This window comes from Excalfactoria chinensis, chromosome 6, assembly GCF_039878825.1.
Source record: "Excalfactoria chinensis isolate bCotChi1 chromosome 6, bCotChi1.hap2, whole genome shotgun sequence".
Classification (NCBI taxonomy): Eukaryota; Metazoa; Chordata; class Aves; order Galliformes; family Phasianidae; genus Excalfactoria; species Excalfactoria chinensis.
The window spans coordinates 10,468,310-10,491,479 of record NC_092830.1 but is presented as its reverse complement, the minus strand read 5'-3'; the positions used below and the strand labels follow the sequence as shown (position 1 = coordinate 10,491,479).

The 23,170-nt window shown below is 43.4% G+C and overlaps 2 protein-coding genes and 1 long non-coding RNA gene across 8 annotated transcripts in view; 1 reads left to right on the top strand and 2 right to left on the bottom strand.

The window, feature by feature from the left end:
• Positions 1–2,134: 2,134 nt before the first annotated feature.
• Positions 2,135–7,395, top strand: LOC140254113 (uncharacterized). Of its 2 annotated transcripts, XR_011904068.1 has the most exons (4): positions 2,185–2,231; positions 5,089–5,114; positions 6,108–6,246; positions 7,194–7,395. It is a non-coding gene; the product is annotated as an uncharacterized lncRNA (long non-coding RNA). The 2 variants fall into 2 exon arrangements; XR_011904067.1 differs by lacking the exon at positions 5,089–5,114 and having other exon boundaries at positions 2,135–2,231.
• On the bottom strand, positions 6,241–11,510 carry LOC140254112 (uncharacterized). Of its 5 annotated transcripts, none has more exons than XR_011904066.1 (7): positions 11,001–11,077; positions 10,891–10,931; positions 10,448–10,529; positions 9,876–10,178; positions 9,732–9,785; positions 9,207–9,641; positions 6,241–6,924 (listed from the first exon to the last, which is right to left on the bottom strand). XR_011904066.1 is itself a non-coding variant. In XM_072340391.1 (7 exons), exons 4-7 carry the CDS (start codon positions 9,988–9,990, stop codon positions 6,814–6,816), a joined length of 711 nt encoding a protein of 236 aa, XP_072196492.1. In that variant the 5' UTR covers positions 9,991–10,178; positions 10,448–10,529; positions 10,891–10,931; positions 11,017–11,510; the 3' UTR covers positions 6,309–6,813. The 5 variants fall into 5 exon arrangements, 2 of the variants coding, with proteins under 2 accessions (XP_072196492.1, XP_072196493.1); XM_072340391.1 differs by having other exon boundaries at positions 6,309–6,924; positions 9,880–10,178; positions 11,017–11,510; XM_072340392.1 differs by having other exon boundaries at positions 6,309–6,924; positions 9,880–10,178; positions 11,001–11,066.
• A 10,841-nt stretch (positions 11,511–22,351) lies between these two features.
• LOC140253727 (protein FAM13A-like) overlaps positions 22,352–23,170 on the bottom strand; it is a 191,826-nt gene continuing 191,007 nt past the window's right edge. Inside the window, exons 29-30 of the mRNA XM_072339484.1 lie at positions 22,641–22,710; positions 22,352–22,462 (exon numbers count right to left, since the gene is read on the bottom strand). The gene's annotated coding sequence lies outside the window, so the exon portion shown is untranslated. The remainder of the gene's footprint in view (positions 22,463–22,640; positions 22,711–23,170) is intronic.

The window sequence follows — 23,170 nt, the reverse complement described above, 5'->3', positions numbered from 1 at the left end:
CTGATTTCTTCCTGTACATCTGCTACAAAATGACTATACATAGAGATGTAAGGACATATTAAAATTGGAACTCTGATTTCACAATGATTTTTCACTTAGAATATTTTGAAATAAAGGTATCTTAGTCCTCATTTTCTCGGTAATGAATGTGTAATGTGTTGCCAGTCTTCTCGGAGGTACTTCCAGCAGAAAAAGGCATCTGGCAATTAGAAAAGCATATCAGATAACAGCAGTTGTTGTAAATACCTAGAACCTAAGCAAGTTTTTCATCTGGCAGGTTTCCATGCAGGTCGGCTGTCGTCCTTTCATTCATCTTAATATTAGGGCTTCTGCCTGTTAAGTGTCCGCTTAGGTACCGATAGCTGCAAAAGGCTGGACACTTCCTGTCAGAGAGCCGCTGGGGGACACACACTTATCTTACAGCATCAGAGCCTTTGGATAGTTTCTACATTTCCTGGGCACTATCTTTGATAGGTATTTGAGGGCAATAGGAATTCCCAGCTCTGCCTATTAAGAGTCAGAGTGCAATTGAAAATTAGAAAGATGAAAGATGACTTTGTGTCCTGCGACAGGGCATTACGATGGACCTGAAGTTTCATTTAGAGTCTGGTTTCGAGCAGAAACCCTTGAGGAGATAATGAATTCTATTATTAAATGCAAACATGTTTCACATGGGCTCAAATGCACCCTGCTACGGGCGAGCATCCAGATTTTGCAGTTGAACGTGGCAGGGTCTGAAACAGCGCCCTTCATTTGAGATCTCTATCATCCTCAAGGAAAAAAAAAAAAACAAAAAAAAAAACAAAAAAAAAAACCAAACAAACAAACAAACAAAAAAAACCCCACACAATAAATGTTAATTAAATAGTTAAATTAAAAAAATAAAGAGTTAATAAATAAATAGTTAATTAAATAAATAGTTAAATAAATGTTAACTGAATTAATAACTTTTCTATACCAGGTGAAGTCTGTAATATTTTTTTTCCAACTTCTTTTAGCACACGTTCAGTGAAAGCAACATGTTTCACACAAGACAGTTCAACTGGAAAGCGAATATATTATATTGGCACATGAGAGTCATTATGGAAACTATTTACAGTAGACTGAAAGTGATAATGTTGCTGTTAGTGTTCTCTTTAGAAGTTTACAGTTCAAGACATTGAAGATAATTTCACACAAATTCCATTTTAAGAATAGTTTTTAATGCTAAAAATACTGAGTCATTATGTATGATCATCCTGCGAGAGTAAACCAAAATCAAAATCTAACATGACTTTCAGGCGTATGTAAGGAGCTCTTTAAAGAAGGGGTAACTCTGGAGTCAGTCTGGGATCTTCTGTACTGCTGAACAGCTCCAATTGTCATTAAATTCTTCTTTGAGGCCTTTCGAGTTAATATTAATGTCCTGCTTTACACAGTATATTGCTAAAAAAAAAAAAAAAAAAAAAAAAAAAAAAAAAAAAAAAAAAAAAACAAAATAACTCATCTCATTTTAAATGGAAGAGACAGGAATCACACCAATATTTCACAAAGAACTTTCGCAACATTAATTGAAAATGAAAGAACCAGAGTTGAAGCACGTGCAAACGGAGTCTCAGTTCCCCAAGAGCGCTTCGTTTCTCTGCAATAAATCTCTTCTGGCTCTGCTTTGTGCAGTAAAATCCTCTGTGGAAATTCTGATGTCGGTTGTGCGTTTTCTTATGAATGTTAAAAATCATTTTGAAATATTGGCTCAGCGTCCATTTCTTTGACAGAGCGGCTCGGGTGGCAACAGAGCTTAAGAATCACGCCGTCGGAACACCTCCGCTACAGGCAGGGCCGCCACCCGCTCGGCGGAGCCGCCCGGAGCCCCGTCCGACCGGGTGCGGAACGCCTCCGGACGCGGGGCCGTCACGGCTCCTCCGCGCGTCCCGCGCCAGCGCCTCGCCGCCCCGAGTAAGACATTCCTGCCTCCTAAGATGTCACCTAAATGTCCACTGTGTTAGTTTATAGCCGTTCTGCCTTATCATGTCTCTTTCAGGCTGTAACAGAGATGACAAGTCACAGCTGGAAGCGATGACGGAGCACGTGGCGAGAAGGGGCCGGGCCGACCCGGGAGAGCTCAGGTGCGGGCGCCGCAGCGTAAGGGGCGGAGCCGGGATCCACCCCTTCGCAGCCCTCATTTAAGACTCGGCGGCGGAGGTGAGAGCATCTTGCCCGAGTTCTGTGAGTAGTAGAGAGATCTTTAGAAGGTGAGGCGTTTTTCTTTTCTTTGGTGCTGCTTCTGCGGCAGTTGCTGCGTTCGGGCTTGTCTTAGGTTGCCGCAGCCTAGCGCTTTGCCACCCTCCTGTTATTGCTGTATTTCACGTCAGTACAACAGTATCACACAGACCGCATAACAGGTCAGCGTCTGTCCTGTTTATGAGCTCGCTTCGTGTGCTAGTAGGCTGTAATGAGGCCTTTGTCCCTTGTGATAAACAGACCCAAATCCCTCAATGTTTCTCGTTGGAAGAAGTATTGTAGCCCTTTGCTCCCTTTGTGGCCTTCCCCCGGAGCCACTCCAGCAGTATTTCTCCCCCCGAGGCCCGGGCGCGGGACTCCAGCCGGGGCCCTTCGGGGCAGAGCGGAGGGGGACCGTCACCTCCCTCTTCCCGACGCCCTTTCTCTTCTGTCGCGGCCCAAGATGCCGCCGGCCTTCTGGGCCGCAAGGGGGTGCCGTTGTGCTCACGTTCAGCTTTTAGTCCGCTAGAACCCTGACCCAAGCGGGACTCCGGGCTTCTTTGAACCTCGTAGTGTTCACGTGGGCTTGCTTCTCATATTTGTCTAGATCACTTTGGATGATATCCCTCCCTTCTATTGTATCAGCAGCACCACCGAGCTCGGTGCCATCAGTGATCATGTCTAGGGTGCGCGCGATTTCTATATTTGCGTCATCGGGTACGAGGTTGAAGAGCACTGCTCCATAGAGCGGGCCTTAGGGGATGCTATTCGTCCCCGTGGGGTAAAGAAAACTGAGACTTGTGTGAGCAGAGTATGTACTGCAGGGTTAATGATTTGAGATGCAAAGAAAGGATGATTTCATCTTTTGTTGTTGTTGTTGCTGTTGTTGTTGTTGATAGTGGTGTTGTGTGTTTGGTTTTTTTCCCCTGGTAAAATAATTGGAATACTTGGAGTATTGGCATTGCAAACAAGATGGGTTGGAAACCTGTGAGCTTTTGAACATATGACTGTGAGGTTTCTTTGAATTAAACAATTGCCCCTTCTGGGAATTGAGCAAATTCTGCCAGTGGCTTCTCTCTGAGAAATGTCAGATTTGATCTTCTACCTCAGCACAAGTAGTGGAGATGAGGGTTCAGCAAGTCAGACAGCGACTTGAGTCATGAGCTTTCTTGTTTGATCATCTCACTTGATCAGAGTTCCATTTAAAACAGAACAGTAGAAAAGCCTGTCAGTCAGACAGTCTCCGCAGTTTTCTTTCCTCATGTGCTGAGCTCAGTCAGAGTCCTTGGAGTTCTGGGGAGCTTTCGCTAAGCTCTTGCCAAGCTTTTGCTAAGGTGGCGAAGTTTGGGGGATCCCATCTTTCGGGAAAGGCTTTGAGAAGGATAAGCGGTTCAGCCTGACTTATCCGAGGCTAGTGTGTCTAGGTACTGGAGTATACCAGTATATATATATAATATATATAATATATAAAATATACGTATATACACACACATATATATATAGTATGCATATATATAGATTGTATCTTAAGCAGTAAGATTTGCAAGACTGTCAGGGAACTTCAGAATCCACGTCCGAATCACTGGATCCGGCATCTGGGCGAGGAGACCGGGTCTGTCTCGGGAGCACAGGCGGAGGGAGCACAGGCGGAGGGGCAGAACCAGGTTCTGCCCCTCTCAGACCTCACTCGAGGGCCTTTTGCCAGCGAGGAAGGATCTCTCACTCGAGATCCCTGCTTTGTGGAATTTTTCAGTGAGCCTAGATCTTCAGAGACAGGTAAGCCTTGTTCTTTTTGTTACGTGATCTCACGGCAGTGGTTCCGGTGCTGTTACAAAGATAATAGCTGTAGCCTTTCCTTTGTAGCCTTAATATTTCTATTTATATGGCTGGATTTTGACGTGTGAAGTAATTAAGAACTTAGAAACTGCTGAGAAGGGTTATATCAGAGAAAGGAATTTAAATGATCTCCTACTGTCATTGTAGGTTTGATTTCTCTTTAATTGGGAAAAAAATCCCCTTACTTTGACATTTATTGCACGGTTTTGAGGGCAGGGATTTATCTTGTCAGCTTGAAAAGTCAAATTGATGCAGAAGGGCTATTACTGTAGATGAGTTTTCCCCACGTGAGCGTAGATCCTAGAGAATGTGGGAGCTCCCACACGGCGTGACAAGGGAGGGCGTTTTTCAGTCTAGGGGATCAAGAGAGGGGCGTGTTTGGCTGTTTGAGTCTTCATAGCTACAGAACTTACTTTCTGATCAGCCCTTCTGGGTATTGGTGGTAGAACACACTAATACTGATTCTATGCAGACAATATGTTTAGTGGAATGTCTTGGATTTTAGCAGTTGAAAGTCTTTGATGCTGCGTGGGAGGCAATCTGTACTTGTTAGCTATATCTGTATTACTGATTCTGACCTGTTTGCCATTTTGCATGAAGGGGATAGGGTCATTAACTGCAACGATTTAAGCAATTCTGATTCAGTAATTAATTGCTATAAGTTTGCCTTTTTTTTTTTTTTTCGTTTCTAACATCAGCTCGCTCCACTGAGCGCACGCATAACAAAAGAGAGGTGTCTGTGCAGTGTTCTAGTTCTGTATTATCTGAGCATGTAAGGAAGATGCTTGTCGGGCAGGGGGATGCAGAAAGTCAGTCTTATCTCAGCAGACAGCCCTTCCTCCTTGTACCTCTTATATATAATAAAAATAAAAGCTAAGCACTGACTCAGACCCCCTACAAAGGAGACTGCAAGCGTTTGTTAGGATAAATGACGAGAGGAGAGGCTGGCAAAGCACGTGCAGTTTGGCAAGAGCAATTCTGCTCTTTATTTGTATATATATATAAATACTTTTTTTTTTTTTTTTTTTTTTTTTTTTCCTGATTTGGAATCAGTATCCCAAGAGGTGTTCAAGGAAAGGGTAGGTAACGCACCAAGTTTCATACTTTATTAGTGTGGCTGTGACTGGTTATCTGTTAGCTGGTTTAGATCTTACATAGACAGCGAGGGTGCAGGAGACTGACCTGTTATAACCCCCTTGCCGAAGCATTTGGACCGGACTCTCAGCAATAGCCGGGGCAGTCAACAGACTGACAGTGAGCAGCAAGGAGCAATAGGGTGTTTTCTTTTTGTATTTACTAGAAAAATCAGACTTGTAATTGTGATGAGCTTGTTGTTTCTTATAAGCATTTATTAGCGCAGTTAAAGAGACTTCAAGCATTCCTCAGGAAAACGATCCATCATTATGCTTGTTGTGATGATCATTTGCCTTTTAACGTGTTCTTGAACTATTAATTAGAAATATCTACTAACGTAGTGCTGTGCTGTTCATATCAATAGGAAAGCAGAATAATTTTTAAGTGAGCTCTGCAAACAGTCATGAATTATCTAACAACTGTTGCACTTCAATGGTAGCAGAAACAGATCATTTATTAAACATGTAGCATTTATTAAACATAATTGCAGACTACAGCAGAAAAGATTCAATCTGTTTACTTTTATTATACAGAGGCAGAAGGGAATGCAGTTTCTTTTATTTCAGTCAGAACAATGTGATACAATACCACCCCACCCTTTTGTATTAGAGTTAAGTCTCAGTTCGGGACCAAGGCTCACAGAAAATCACCAAGTTTCAAGGCAAAGGCTTTCAAAGAGAAGCAGCAGCTAGAGAGTTTCCTAGGGAAAAACCAAGTAAATTGTCAGCAAACTTAACTGTAACACAGAAAGAAGTGTTTTCTCAAGAGCTCAAGGCTTTACTGAATTAAAGGAATACTTCTATCCATATGCTCAACTGCAGCAATAAGACCACTGGTATCATACTCTGCAGTTTTACTTGTCGCATAAAGCATATCTGATATGTTATAGTTCTGCATTAGCTTCATTTGAATTTAAGTGTCAATTTCTGTTTCTACAGGCTACAAAACACAGCAAGTGGGCTTGCTTACAAGGGATCATCTTTGTCACCTTTTACCTTAATCATGATAAACAGCCTAACACCCCCACCAAAGGAACAAGGCTCAAGTCCAGAAGTAGCCAGCACATCTTTTATTGAGGTAAGTGACATTTTACAGTGGAGTTTATCTTTGTTTTATTCAGAGACAGACAGGCATCCTCTGTACAAAGTGTTGAGCATGGCTTCTCTTTCCCTCCATTGCATAAGACATCCCACTCACTTCTGACAACACACAGCACTCACTCTGAGAGACACAACAGCTTTATTGAAAACCATTTTGAGCCTTTATTTTATTTGTCTTCAAACAAGACAGACATCATAACCTGCTTCTCACGTCACAGAAGCGAGCTTAGAGATATGCCAGTGGTACACGCTGAAATGAGAACAGAGTTATATCCTGATGCTGCCCTCTACAGCTGGGCTTAAGTAATAAATAATAAAGTAGTAATAAATAAAGTATTAATTATTACTTTAATTATTATTAATTTACTTTAATTATTATTAAAGTAGTAATACAAAGTAGAAGATTTCTCTTACAAAGCAAGTCCTAGTTCATATTTTATTTTTGAAATTTAAGTTGTCTGCCTACAGATTGCAATCAGCACACATTTAGGGAGGCACACTTACTTAGAAATACTAAGTTAAACCTCAGTAATGCAAAAAGAGTTTATTTAATGTTATACAAATGTAGAAAAGCAGTGGAGTCAGCCTTTGACTTGGCACAAGAAGAACCATCAGGACCATCTTCTTTATTCTTCTGCTTAACTGACTTGCTTTCCTAGAAGAGAACACAAAACACTTAGAGAGCAAAGTGGCAACTTAACTCCTTCTCAGGTATCTCAAACTATTTCAATCAATACTATAAAACACCCACAGCATACCAGATACATACACAGCAGGCACACTTACCCTCCAGCCACTTATCCAAACCCTTTTAGAGGGCAACTCCCTCTGCTTCTCAATTGCTATTTAGTGACTACACAGAGAAAAGCTATTTAATCATTCTGGTTTGCCCAAACACTTCAATTCATTTTTCTTCTTTTGCAGGACATAGAGCCCAGCTCCTCCAAGCCTCTTCCTTTACAGCCCAGGAGCCCTACCACAAAACCACCATCACCACATGGGAAACAGTCAAGCACACAGGGAAGACAACATCAGCAGAAGCCGCCCCCCACTCAGGGAAAGCCCCTATAGGAAGAAGGGGCCTTCCCTCACACCCCCACTCAGGGGAAGCCCCTTCTATAGGGGCTTCCCCCCACACCCCCACTCAGGGGGCCCCTATGCCAGGTGGGGCCCCCTCCTCACCCCCACTCAGGGGGCCCCTATACCAGGTGGGGCCCCCCTCACACCCCCACTCAGGGGGGGCCTCCACAGGTCCCCCCACCGGCAAAAAGACCGACATGAACCCACCGTCCCGCCCAAAAATAAAAAAAATATATCTCTTTAGAGATAGTGCAAAACCCGGTGTCTAGCCCCATGACAAAGGGGGAACTCTGGCTACTCACTCCAAGAGTGAGTAGCCAGAGTTTCCCCCTTACATTCCAAATCATGCAAGACAAAAGCAAAGTTCAAAACAACACTTAACAGCCAAGAAAAAAAAGACTCAAATACCTACCAAAAAGCTAAAGTCCTTACAAACAAACACAAAAAAACCAACAGCCAAGTACTAACAAAGCATCTAACTTCTCAAAAAAGAAGTTTAAACTACCAAAGAACAAAACTCTGAAAAAAAAACACCAGCCAAAAACTAAGACAACTAAACAAGCCAAGACCTAACAAACACACCTCAAACATCCAACTCCAACCAAATTTAAACAAAAGAAGAAAACACTGCATGTTCAAACACTAACTCCGCAAAAAAACAGCCTAAACTAAAAGACAACTCAACACCACAAAATACTAAACAAGCCAACTCCTAACAGACCAATCACAGAAAAAGAAACTCAAGCAACTACACTTGCCCCACAAAAAAAGCCAAGTCCTAACAAACACACTAACATCTAACTCTTCAACAACATTTAACCAACAACCAAAGCAAACTCTGCATGCTCAAACAACACACTGAATCTGCAAAAAAACACCAAACTCAACACTACAGAAACAAACCGAGTCCTGACACACCACAACCGCGACTACTCTACGAGGAAAATTCAACGACCGCTGACAAAAGCCGAAAACTCTGCACGCTCACCGACACGAAGATTTTCCCTCAAAAAACAGCAGCCAAAACTCAGAAAACTCGGTGCCGCAAAAAACAGAAACCAGCCAAGTCCTAACAAGACACAAACAACCAACTACTCACCGAGAAACATTAACTGACCTTCAACAAAACCAACTGCTGACCGAGGCAAATGCAACAAAGAAGCCACCGCATGCGCTAACCTGACGGTGCCAACAATAACACGATCGAGCTAACCCCCGACGGCTCCGTCCCCTAATGAAGCACAAACAACACTACATACTCTAGCCTCCGAACCACACAAAAAACATACATACACCAAAAACTGCACAAGTTGCCGATGCTACACGCCTCAACCGAGCTTCCCTGCCTTCCGGACATCAGGCTCCGCGCTAACAGAAACAGCACAAAAGAACACAACGCCAACCTATGCGAGCCCCTAAACCTGATCCAAACGAGCCGTCTGACTCGCCCCCTGCCACCGTGCCGATTCCAACTCCCTGCGGCAACATGAACAAACATTCCACCATAACCACTAACTATGGCCAAACGGCAACAGAAAAACAACCCCCTCACCGCAGTGCTAACCTCCAACAGACCGTCTGCTGAACCCCAAAAAACAGCCCGCTAGACACTCTAGCACGACCTTTCTCCTGCCTTTGCCCGCCAGCCACGGCATCGACAGACGAACCAGCTGCACTAGAACCTGACAAAACTAAACAGCTCTAAGACATAGCACCTCACACTACAAAACCCTTACAGGACCAACACACCAATATTTCTCAACCCTCTCTCCATTAACCCTAATCCTCTAACAACTCGCACGACTGAAACCGCTCCACCTTCCTCCAAAAAAAGAGTAGAAAAAACACAGCCCCTACCTGGTGACGCCGTATCCTCATCCCGACGGGCTTCCGGGTGGCCGACCTTCTCGTCTGACGGCTCGCTCCCCTCCGTCCTCCCTGTCGAAGCCGATGCTCCGCTACAGAACGCGATGTGAAAAAAATCCTGCTGTTCGGCTCCCTTGCCGATGTGAACAGAAAATATTGCTGTTCATCTCCCTTGCCGATGTGAAAGAAAATCCTGCTGTTCATCTCCTTGCCGATGTGAAAGAAAATCCTGCTGTTCATCTCCCTTGCTTCCGTGGCTTTGTGATGGTTATTCCATTGCGAATGCTGCGGGCCCAACTTAAGTATCCCGGGACCACACGACTCCACAACCTGTCTGGAGAGTGAAAACCTGTAGTTCTGCCGGCCGTCCTTCTCACGTTTCCCAAAAGCTGCGCCGATCGTCTTTACCCTGCAGTCCTCCAGTCCCTTGCAAAAATAAAATGATTCATTGAGTAAAAAACTACCTGCAAATCACTCACCCCAGCTCCCTTTGTTCAGGTTACTCCCGTCACTTACTCGCAATTGAAGACGAGCTCCGGAGGCCTCGCGCTCCTCCCGGTCTCCTGTCACCTGCACAAAAATTTTAGTCTTAGACTCGCTGACCGAACCTCCTGCAAAGCTACATTTCACTTTCCTGACAACTAGCAGGGACGTACAAACCTACAGCTAGAACAAACGACTGAAGTTGAGAAGCTCCTTTTGGATGCGTGCACGCCCATTTCCACGCTTCTCGGTCCCGGCCTGCGACGGACGCCCCCGGCAATGAAACCCACATGGACCGGCCGCTCGAGCCCCGCTCCTCGGCGCTCCCCTCGTTTCCGCGTCCCTCGAGGAACTCTCGCCACAACACCGACTCCGCCGCCTCGTCCCCGGAACGTATTCCTGTAAAATCTGTGAGCCCTCCACGGCAGCGTTCCTGTCCAGCCGTGTCTCCGTGTGGAGAATGAGACGACTCTCCTGAAACTACACAGAAAAGAAAAGGAGAGAACACACGATCCCGTCCCCCTCGCCGAAAGCGGGACGGACCGAAGCGCCCGAAAACGCCGGCCGAATGGGCGAAGACGCCCCGGGGTCCCTCTCCGCCCGGGCCCGTCCGGCGGCAGTACCGCGCCGGCCAATCCGAAACGCCGGGTCGGAATCCGACCGCCGCGCCTAACTGAAGGCGAGGAAATAGAAGCGGTCGAACGGCGGACCTGCGAGATTACTACAAAAACAAAACAAAAAAGACATACCTGTTAGCCTCTAAAGGCTCAAGGCTTCCACCGCCTCAGCAATTCCGGCATAAAGGAGTCTCCGCCGCGACCCTCGGTCGATCTGCGAAAAAGATTCCGTTTAAGCGGCTCTCGCCGTCGCTTCTTACTCCCGGCGGCACCGAGGCCGCAGGAACACGGCCCCGTCCCGCTCGCTCCGGCTCGACAAAAAGGAAGGATGCGAGAAAGCCGCTGAAAAACTCGGGGTGGACCGAGAACGCGGCGGGGCTGCGCTGCGACTCGGAAAACCGAGCGGCGGCTCCCTCCGAAAACGTGACGGCGGCCGGACCGCGACGCCGCGCCGGCTCCCAGAAGCACAGCAGGGACCCCGCGTCTGCCCCGAACGGAGCGCGGCGAAAGCCCGGCGGTCTCCCACCGGGGAAGCCGGACGTCTCCGCGGCTCCGGTTCTAATAGAACGACTCACCGGTCAGGGCCGATCCTCGACGCGAAAGGTCCGGCAGCAGCCTGAAACGAAACAACAAAAAACATCACAACCAAGCCCAAAAACACGCGTAAAAAAACAGCCCCACCTACCGCCTTTCGGCCTCACCGACGCGACGACCGGACGAAGAAACGCCACCCGCTCCGGCTCCTCGTAATGCTGATTCCGGTCTGATCCCTCGTGGCCACCGGCGGCCTCAGGCGGAGCTTAAGAGGCGTCAGCGCGGTTCCGCCCCCGGGCTGCCGACGAACCGCAGCCGCTCCCGGGCCGCCGCAGCTGCGCCGGAGCGGTCGCGGCCCCGCCTGACGCTCGCCGCCTCGTTAGCGCAGCTGGGGCTCGTTACGGTCGGCCCGGGGACGTGACAGTTTGACACGTGAACCCGAGATCTGAATTAGGGGCTGAGATGACGTTTCTGTAAATGACAGCTTAGTACGCGCTTCCCCTTCTCGCCTCTTTGATGGATTCATAAATCAATTAAATAATTGTGTCAAACTGGAACGGATCGCTTTGCGTCTCACGAGACACCCTTCCTAAGAACGTCCCCGGCATTAACGGTCTCCAGAGTCCCCTGCTGTCCGCTTTCTGTCTCTGCCACGCTTTCTCTTGGCCCTCATCCAAAGAAAAAAAAAAGGAGGAAAAAAAAAAAAAAAACAACTACAAAAACCAAACCAACAACAACAACAAAAAACAACCAAAGAACAAAACCAAAAAAGATTGTTAAATATGTAACAACTTTGTACCTGACTGAAGAAGAAAAACTAAAGGTGGAGGTGGAAATATGGGAGCAGGGATGTGGCAAACACCCGCAGGGGTTAATGATGTGCCTGACAGAATAGCTGGTGAAGGACATTTGCAGCACAGCTTTATGAACGGCTCTGTACGGTGCTGCTTGGGGTTACGTTGATGTGACGCATACATGGGTAGGAACGCTTTCGAAAAGAGTTCGGTCATCTCCAAGGTACTGTGTAAAGACTTCAGTGATCAAACTCGCTTTGCTTAGCAGTCTTGGTCTTAATTGGAAATCTGGATGTTTTGGGGACAGCGGGAGGAAACCTTTGCCTGCTGGTTTTCTGGCAAAGCCATCCAGTTAATGTAGTTGTGAACTACAGCGATCGGGTACTGGCACATACAACTCCTTGGCTTGTAAATGTATGAATACATCTCTCGCTTTCCGGACCGACTGCCTGCAAATGGGTGCGTGTGCTCAAAGCGAACGCGTCCTGGGGGAGGCCCAAAGCGGACTTCCCTCCAGATGTTCCATCACTGTTTCTGGCTGCCATTTAGCATTTTCTGTACAGCCTGATAGTGACAGGACAAAGCAGAATAGCTTTAAATTACAAGGGGAGAGATTTAGGTCGGTTATTAAGAGGCAGGGATTTTTTACTCAGGTTGGTGAGGCACTGGCACGGGATGCCCGGAGAAGTCGTGATGGCCCCATCTCCGGAGGCATTCGAGCCTGGGTTGGATGGGGGGTGACTGAGGGGGTGGCAGCCCTGCCCGTGACAGAGATCGCTCCTGCTGCTCCCCTCCCTCTCAAAATCTTGTCACAGAAACCCAATACAGATACCAATGTCTGTTACTAAAGGAGGGGGAAAAAAACCCACACCTATTCTTGTCTGGATTTCCTTCAAAAAATAACAAAATAGTGCGACTTTGATGTGATACTAGAAAGAAAGAGTGCAGTTTAATACGGGTTGAGAACATGAATAACAAGGTAGATGGGAGGTTTAGATCTCAGAAGCCTCGAGAAGTGATCGCTAGCTGTGAGAATACTTTCCCTGGGTCACAGGCTGTAAATCTGTGCTATTCCTAATTCATGAATGATGAAATGGTTTTTTTTTTTTCTGCTCAGAATCAACGCACAACGTTCAGACTCTGATTGCAGTTGGAGTCTGCAGGTCACCGGAGGGAATCCTGATACTAAGATACACTTGGGAAGGTAGAAGAAAAGAAGCAAAACCAACAACACCTCCCACATATAGAAACAAACAAACTAACTAAAAAACAAAGAACAAGGAAGAGAGAAAAGGAAAAAAAAAACTCTTGCTGTGAAGCTGTCATGTATTCCAGTGAGAAAGTGTACGAGCAAATTAGTTCCCTCAGCTTCTTCCAGTCACGAGATTAGAACCTCATTTCTCGTAACTGAGATCTTGTGAATAGAAATGAATTCCAGCCTCTGCCCTTTATCCTCTACAAAGAAGGCTGTGAAACTGTTTTATCCTGTTCAACTCATCAAAGGTTCGGTGAGAATATTTGACTAAATCTGCCAACAAACCCAGTTCTGTAATAAAATATCAATCTGGATACATTGCAACAAGGGATCGGCAGCCTTCAAAGGAAAATCATTAGGCTGCCTGATGAAAAGTCAAACGCTTCTGGTGAGAGAAACCAAAACTCTGACTGTAACCGAGAACAAACCAGGTTTTCTCATCACTGTAATTGTTCATGTTAACCAGCAGACAAATTTGGGTAAGACAAAGTATTGCTGCCAGCTTTACTGCAAGGAAAATAGATATTTTTCCTAACAGATGGATAATACAAAGTTCATCTCCATCTGAATATTTTAATGTGTGGGAAATTGGTAATCACAGCCTGAAGCTCTGATTGATCAGCTGAGGCAAGTGTCGGGTTTGTTGTGGGAGCATAGGTGAGAGTAATTCTGCTGTGCTCCTGGAAGGAGTGGAGCTTGACTCCACCTCCTCTAGACCTCATTTAAGGGCTGACCATAACTAAGGCAGCTTTCCTTGGTGAGTGCTTCCTGGTGGAGATTGCCTCAGCATTTCCCAACATAGGCATCCATATTGGTGAGTTTTTCCCTTATAAATTATCTTTTGAATATCTGTTACCATCTTTGTGTCATTCTTCCTTACAATTCACGTGTGACAAAGCACGTGAAATCACTGTGTTTTAGAAGCTCATCCGAGTGCTGATTGTCTTTCCATAGATTTCAAAAGCAACAGACTTCACAAAAATAACTCAGGGATTTTTCATCTGCTCACTGTTACTGAGCGCAGAGCCCTCTGTCCCCCTAAGCTTTATCAGCTTTGTCAGCTCCATGTGAGTATTACTTAATGGTAACCTCTGTTATTTTAATGCTGACTGAGGTACAAATGTCCATTCGGGTAACCGAGTGATGAAGGGGAGTCTTTGTTTTGTCAGTTCGCCATGCTTTGCTTTTGTTATGCACCGTGATTTAAATGTAAGGTGGACAAAAGTGAATCAGATTCCCTTAAAAACAGGAAAGCGTTTATGTCACATACGAACATCTTGGAAAATATCTCAAAATTAACAGAAAAAAAAAAATGCACTGGTACCCTAACCCTAATTTGGAGATGTCAGGATCTGTTGCTTTTCATTCTGAGCGATATTAAACACAAGTTTCCTGCACTCTCACCCATAGCAGAATGCATTTTAATCAAGGTAAAACATGTTTATGTTTAATGACATAATTCATTATCTCCTCAAGATTCTTTGCTAGAATTCAGAATCCAAATGAAGCTTTGGGTCCCTCATATTGCTCTGTCATAGGCCACAATGTCATCTCTCACCATCACAGTTTTCAGTTACATCAGAACTTCTAATACGATGAGTTGGAAATTCATATTGCCCTGGAATAACTATTAAAAGATAGTTCCCGGGAAAAGGGGAAGCTTTCCAAACTCTCCAGTGTTGTGGGATATACATCCCCGTGTGACTCTCCATTCCCAGCTTCCAGGCTCGTGTGGCAATAAAGTACATAAGTGGCCGCTTAACAGGCAGAAGCCTAATACTAAAATAAGGGAATGGGCAGCAGCTGACCGGCATGGAAGAGTGCGAGATGAATATCTTCATTACTTTCTAGGTCTGCGCTGGGCGGTTGTTGTCTGATACACTTTTCAAATTGAGGCTGGCAGTATGTTAAGATATTATCCCTAAGGAAATGAGAAGGAATAGGATACCTTTATTTCAAAAAATGAAAATTAAGCGAAGAATCAGAAGCCCAATTTTAAGATGTCCTTACACCACAACGTATGGTCATTTTGTAATGTATGTATACACACAGGAAGAAACAAGAAATCAAACATTCACTGTATTAATTATCTGGTGTGTGAATGAATGCCAGCAATTCATCTTACAATTTTGCTTAAAGCCACATAAAAGGGACCATTGAGAATTATCAGCAAGATTGCATTTCTGGCTGACATGCTGACATCACAGTCACAAAATAAGTTCACATGCTGCGCACGAAACATCTGATTTCCAGTTACTAAAGCCCTCCTGTTGTGCTGTGAGGATATTTAGCTTATTATCTGTAGCGCACACAGGAACGCCGGGACAGTTCAGCCCTTATTACTTTTATTAACATTCCTTTAATTCTATACATAGCAAAAATGCCAGTCATCATTTGCAACCATCTGATAGAGGAAATTAACTTTGTAATATAATGAAAACAATCTATATAATGCATAATATAATTGCATTTTCAATGTGAAAATATGCTTCCAAGCATATTGAAGCCATTATTAGAGATGAGCAGGCATTTCTGAGCATGCCTAACATCTCTTTCCATTATATTAGTTTTATGGTTCACAGTAGAATGCAAACAGAAATCCTCACTGTGGAGCATCCATCGTAACATTTTGAAAGGGCTCTGATGCCTTTTTAGACCACGGCTTTTGCCAACCAAACAAATTCAGAGCCCACTTCTCAGTTACGGATTGCGCTTCCAGCGTGATGAAAATGACAAGTGTGGAGTCACTTGAAATGACAGAAAGGAATATCACAGCAAAAAGTGGAAAGAAATGCTTAGAGATCTTATACTGCTTAACAAAATAAAATCTTAATTCATATAAGAAAGCAGAATGTTCTGTCATAGCACCTTTAAACAGCTTAGTATTGATTACTGGATGGTGAGACAGGAGAAAAATCATTCAAAGAAAGCATACAAGACAGAGGATCCAGAAGAAAAGAATAAGGGATGTTTCATATTACAGAGAATCATTTAGAAGTTGGTGTGATTCTGCAAAGATTCCCGTATGCTATTCAGCTGCTTGCAGTCAGGTTATTCCGTCAAATCCCACAGATGAACACAAGTAAATAACTGGATTCAAAGTCATGCATGCACATCGGCACTCCAGAGCAAACTATGATCTTCTACGCAGAGCACCGCGTCCAGCAGAGATGCACTGAGACAGGGAACAACTGAAAGAATTAATCTTCAGTTTTAATCAAAAATTATCTTTCACTTTAACAATGTACAAATTAAGTTGTTTATCCATAAACTTAACATGCAAAACAATAGAAGCCCAATCAGAATACATGACACTAGGAAATTATTAATTTATACTATACTGTGGTCTGTTCAGAAATTCACTCAGATTAAAAGCAGAGGGAAACAAGCTCAGTCTCAAGGAAAAAAAGACATCAGCACGCAGACTTTCTGATTTACATGCATAACAGTAAAATTAAAAATTAAAAATCTTGTTGAGCGTGGAGTGGATGGAAAGACTTCAACCAGTCTTCCTAATGAAAGATCATTTTATAAGCAGAAAAAAAAATGCATTTAGAAGTGAATTAGCAGTTCTACTTGTGTATTAAACTGTCCTTTTCTGATCCCCTTCTTTTCAGCATCTCTTTAAAAGAGTATTAAATGGTTTCATCGCTGCTTGGGAGGTGTTGAGATGAACCAAGCGTTTCCACTTGTGCAAAACTCAGGATCCCACAAAAATGTCACCAGCGTGTTGCTGTAGGTCAGCCGTGCCGACCAGTGCTGAGTTTTCTTATCCGGAATCCAAGTGAAACAGGCTCAAATACCTGTCTGAAGTAGGCTGATTTTGGGTGGCACTTTTTCTTCATTTAGATGAGAATTTATGTATTGGATGAAGGAAAGGTTACCAGAGAAAGTCATTTGAAAACATCCATTTTTACAAGTTGAAAACAAAGAAGAGAAAGGAAGGAAATGTTTTTAGTGGAACATTCTTCAGCAATGGTCCTTTGTGGAAACATTTCCAACAATCTGCAGTCTAAAGTTCGCTGTCTAAACCTCACGTTACAAGACCAAGATTCTGCTGGCTTTGGGTGCATCTCTGAAGCCACGTAAAGCCTACAGACACAGCGTCACGGTGAGAGGGACAACTGCTGAACTTCATTTCCCTCTTACTTACACCGGTGAAATTCAGGAACTACTTTTTGGCAGAAAATGTTACCACATCTTTAATTACATTTGCACAATTCATACAGTAATCACATTTCCCACATATATACATTATAAAAAACAATGTGAACTTCTTTCCCCTCTTCCCCCCCCCCCAAAAAAAAAAAAAAAAAGGATAATTAGACCCTGGAAGCAGATGGTCAGCCAAATATCTTTCAACTGACTGGAAAGTTTATTACTGCCTTCAAGAATCTGGAGTTAAGTTCAGAAACAGCAGGAGCTGTGGGACAGAGTACGTAGGATTTCAAGGATTAAAGGTTATTGTGAAGCACATGAGGGACACAAATATTATTCCTCTGAGCTGTGGATAGACAACCTCTATTAACTGGTACAAAAATGATTGTGAAATTTGTGCATCCCTTCCAAAACACCTTCTTCAAAATGCTGGAACAATCAAAACCTAAGAGCAATAATGCTGACAAATGCACACCTTTGTCTCATCCACCTGGCAGCATATCTAAAACGCACACTGATTCTCATTCGTACAGCCTATTCTCTTCAGCATCTTAAAACATCATTCTTCTGTTTATCATGTTTTCCCTTTTCAGCAAAGTTCAGAGTCCTTAGAAGGACTGTGAAGATCAGTTGCCTTGATTTTATTCCTGGTGACAGTCATCTATTTTACTGCTTCTTTAATACTATGCAATTTAAAAGAACTGTGGAATGAACGCTCTCTCTCAGAACAGGATACATTTTGCTATTTTTACTCTTCTGAAAACACGGGTATGGGATATTTCTGAAAAACAACTTACTTAGCCCCTACAAAAAAAATACTAAACAAATACATTTTACAAAAGCCAGTCCACTGTGAACTTTGTTCTCAGTTTCTAACCATACAAGTAATATATATATATATATATATACACATACATATGTGATATATATATATATGTGATATCTACTTATGTGTGTTTATGTGTAACAATGCATAAAATATGACATTAATGGAAAGGCCCCTAAGCTACCAGAAAGAAAATGTGTCCCATGATGTTGGAAATCACTGGAGGCTTCCCCAGTTCTGCATAGATATGTTAGAGTGCTTCACTTGAGACATTTTAATTCTGTCATCTTTATTCTTATAGGCAAATTGAGATGTACTGTGTACATGCATATCACTCTAAGGCCAAGTGGAAGACAGGTGAACTGGACTACATATCACGTTTCACAATGAAGTTTTGTATTTTATGAAATAGGCTGAATATTGTTCTACCATTTTCTCAGCCTCCAGCAGGAAGTTACTTCTTCAGTGAAAACACTACTTTCAGGATTTTACTCCAACAACAGCATCAAAAAAAGAAAGAAGGAATACAACATTATTGTGGGTCATCAAATATATGGACTTAATTTGCTAAATCTTTCCTTTGATTATCCCCATTCTCACTCAGTTTCACATTAAACTTCCCTTGTGACAATTAACTTCGCATTTGTTTCACTAAAAGAAAAAAGTTAGGGACCTAAAGTTGAAGCAGCATCACCTGTTAGTCTACCAAGGCTGAAATTCCCTTACACATCAGCTGACCTCCAGTAAAGTCTCATCGCTTAATCAAGAAACAGACAGAATAGATTCCTGTGCTTCCCCACTGCATTTTAAAATACAAGACACCTATGAACAACTCCAGCTACATAACAAGCGATATCTGGACGGTTCTGCATTTTGGCCTCAAACCACAGCTTTGCAGGAACCCTTTCTGCTTCTGTGAACATTTCACCAGAATACACTCTGTCAATGTGCCTTTTTACATCATCCTCACCACAGAGCTGTTTGAAGAACTTTAAAAGAATACCTCCAACTTCAATACACCAGAGAAATACATACATACATTACATTGCATGCTAACACCCTTTCATTACCACTGACCTCACAGCCACTTCAGCATCAAAAATATGCTTCATGAAATACTCAGGTAAAAATAATATCAGTACAGCCTCCTTAAAAATACAGGCGAGTCCTCCTAACTTTAGCCTCATCCATTTAACAGAAAGCAGAGTTAAACACTTCAGCCGGGACAAGCAAAGGGAAGCTTGTCAATTCTCCGCTCCAGCAATTATGTCACAGCAAACTGTGGACAGCAGTATAGGCTGCTTAGCAGTCCTTTGGTAGAAAGAACACCTAAACGTATCGGTTTCCTTGGAGATGTCCTGGTGGCTCGGTTGTGAGAAATCCTACAAGTAGACAAAGTACCAGCTTGGTTCTCAAAAACTGTCCTCTCCATATTTTATTCTTATCCTCTCAAAAGCTCGGATGACCTTGCTAAAACTACACAACAATACAAAAGCTGTGAATTAAATGGGTGGAATGAAGCTACCGCCTGTACATCTTACAGCGTCAAGAGTCCTGACCTGATCTTTCATCTTTTACACACAGTTTGCTGCCATCAGCAATTCACACGTTCTCCAACTCTTTGCATGGAAAGATGGCTCTCTTTTAAGAGATCATTCCAGCGTGTAAAAATGGGCAAATTCTAGTACACAGTAATGGGATTCCCTCAAAGCTTCCTGAAAAACTTTCTTCAACCACTGCATTGGGTCAAGCTTCCCATGGTAGAGCTGCATCAGTCAAAGTTCGCATCTTGGTACACTTCTGACTTACCTTCTATTTTATTTTAAAAGTTCAGATCACTCGACCACAGCTGTGACAACAACATTAACCGCCTCCTGATATAATAGTGGTAGTATTTACGTACCTACAGCTGGAGACACACTGAAGATTTCACGGTGGATTTGAGATCAGTAAAACATTCAAGTCCCTTTCTTGTTTTAAAGCTAAGAAGATACATCCATGGGATTCATTTCTTCCACTGAACTCAGTGACGCTGAATGACCTAAAGCTTTAAAAAGGAAAATGGTGTAAAAATCAAATACTGGATGATAATAAATAATACACATAAAAGCATAAAACAACATCATATCTTCTCTTGGCCAGCCAAAACATTAATTTTCTGCCTTGATACTCACTGCAGAGGGTAGCTCAGGCTCACCCACTTCTTCTCTTTCTTCTCAGGACTACTGCCGTATCCTCAGAGATTTACATAAACTCTTCTCAGTTCTCTGTTTCCGATTTTAAATCATCAGAGAAGGTGGTTGGTGCTGAGAGGACGCCTAAAGGAGAAACTAAACAGAAACCCAACTTTCCACACATTTGAGTACCTCATCTCTATTTAAAGAGTACAAGCAATCGTTAAGGGATAAAACACATCTCATTCTTTTGCCCAAATGTCCTTTCAGATAACTAATACCGGAAATATTTTCTATAGTTTTAAAAAGCCTCCAAAAATAGTGAAGCATTTTTTCCCTCTCAAAAAACAAGGTTTCTAGTGAGCACTTTGTGCTGTGAATTCCCCTTCTGCATCAACCAAACACAAGAATGAAAGAATCTACTGGAGGGAAAGAATATACGGAGACTACTCTCCCACCACCTGCCCTGCCATAGAGACAGCTGTCAAAACACCTTCACTGAAGTATTCCATTGCACAGACAAAACATTTTTTAATGTTCGTTTGAGAACAGAATGGGAGAGATCAGAGAGGTTCTGCTGCTGCTCCAGCCCATGCAACACATCCTGCAGCTACTCCAATCCCTGCAACAGGCCCTGCAATTGCTTCAGTGCTTGTGATGAACCTGTGGGTACTGTAACCCTTCTAAAGGCTCCTGCAGCTGCCATGAGCCTCACAACTAGCCCTGTGGTCACTCCAATTCCTATAATAAGTCCAGCAATTCAACCAAAGAACTAATCAGTGCCCTTAACTGTTGACCCCTATAAGCAAGATGAAAAAGATGTCTATAAAAGCCAAAACATTTAACAAGGAGAGAAGCCCCTTAGTCAAGATTAAGGTTGAGCAAAGCCATTACTAAAATGTGAGGGGAAGAAAGACAAAGAAGCTCTCTGACTCCTAACATTAAGTAAACTTTGAGATGTGCAAAAGGATTACAGCTGCTGGCCAACCAAGCACCATGTGCTTCCAGTGGTGGAAGCAACCACCAGGTGGCTGGAAACAGACCCCATGCTCATTTGCAACTGCCCAAATTACTGTCCAGGGCCCTGAAAATCAAGCCTTCTGGTGACATGGCAACCCAGAAAGAACTGAGTCAGACTACAGGACTCAGTCCTGAAACAATCTTAGTATCACCTGGGCAAAAGAACACAGCACTGAGTTCCTATATCACATCCCCTACAATACACTGCATCTGGAAAAATCAGATTATACATTGGAATCATGGAATCACCACAGCTGGATCACCCAGTCCAGCCATCCACACATCACCAATAGCTCTCAATAAACAGTCTACCTCAACACAACGTCAAATCATTCATTGAACACCTCCAGGGTCTGTGACTCCAGCACCTCCCTGGGCAGCCCATACCACTACCTGACCGCTCCTTCAGAGAAATAATATTTCCTAACGTCCAGCCTGAACGCTACCGATGCTTGGGGACTGGCTGAGCATCAGTCAGTGGTGGCTGGGCAATTGTGTGGTTAACAGTTGCTACTCATAAATAAATGAGTGTACGTACCATAGCCATAATCGAGTTTTCCCTTTCTTTTTTGTACATTAGTAAATTCTTTTTATCTTTAATTCAATATTTCTACCTGTTCCTCCTCTCATCCCAGTCTCAACTGTTACCCCGTGGGAAGCAGGGGAGGAAGCCAAAAACTGCATAGGACTAAACCACCTGCAAAATTAAACCACAGCACTTCAGAAAAACAAAATCACCAGCCATGTTGATTAGGGCCATGTAAGTGCAGAATGTGCAGTAAGACTGCACTGAAAGAAAGAGAAGGGATAAAGCATCAGCAGAAAGAGCAGCATTAACCGCTGAAAAACTGCAAAGGAAGAAGTCAGAAAAGTGTTCCTAAAAGAAAGGCAACTTAATTGGCTGAAAAACAAAACCACAGCCTGCTTGACAAAGGACATGGGCAGAATAAGGGAAGAGCTGTGCCATATCAGTCACCACTACAACCCAAAGAAAGGACACTAAAATCAGCAGCTCAGATAAAAGGATCTTCCATATAGGTGAAGGAAAGAAACAAATGGCATGAAAGTAAACCACCCAGTAAGTAAAAGCTTCGTGCTAACAGAGGTGTAATTCAAAAGAAAAATTCTAAGGAGGACAGAGATAAAAGCCAGATATCATTGTAAAAAAAAAACAACAAAAAACAAACAAAAAAACCAACATAAACATTTATTCTCAGAGCAGAAAGATAACAATAAGGAGCAAGCAAGAGTAATTCATACATTTCAACAGAGGTACTAAAAGGGAAAAGCAAACTGAATGAGAATGAGAGTTAACAGAATCAATTTCTTCCCAGTTCCTGCCTGGCAGGTCCTCCACACCGCTTCTTCTTTCTTCTGCAGCAGCTCCTGAAACATCAGCGGGGACACCATTAGACCTGCAGAGCGGCAAGCCCCCCTCCCGGAGGAAAAGGGAATCTTGACATCGCAAAGGAACTCGGCACGCAGCCACCCAGCCAAGGAAGGCCTTGCACACACCCCCTCCCGATTCACCCTGGCAAAAGCTGCTTTGAGCAGCTTTTCTCACCTCACAGACTCAGGATGGACTTCAAGCCGGCTCTGCAGAGGATTACAGACTTGGCAAGTATCATTTTTATCTGGAAATTGAAAAAACAGCAGCCAAGTGTCAGCTTCCCTGATTACAGGAAACCCCCTTGCACTGTTTTTATTAGAAAGACAACAACTGGCGTTTTCCCAGACAAAGAGCCACCGTACCACATTGGCTCATTTGAACTGTGACTGTGTCTTATTTGACAAGGAGAGGCCTCACGTTCCTCTCCTTATCTGTTTGATTTGAGATTAAGATTTCCATCAATCTTCTTCAATCTTCTCATTGCAATATGCTGGCATGAAGTTACAAGGGAGATTTCTCACTTGTAACACCTATTACCACGGCTTGTCCTGAAGTGGAATACAAAATGTGACATTCAATTTTATTTTTTTCTCTGAGCATCCACTGTTTCTCTCCTAAAGTGCTTTAAAAAATAATAATAATAATAAAATAAAATATGTTCTTAAACAGGGATCTCTATTTTTGTGCTTCTCCCTTTTTAATCA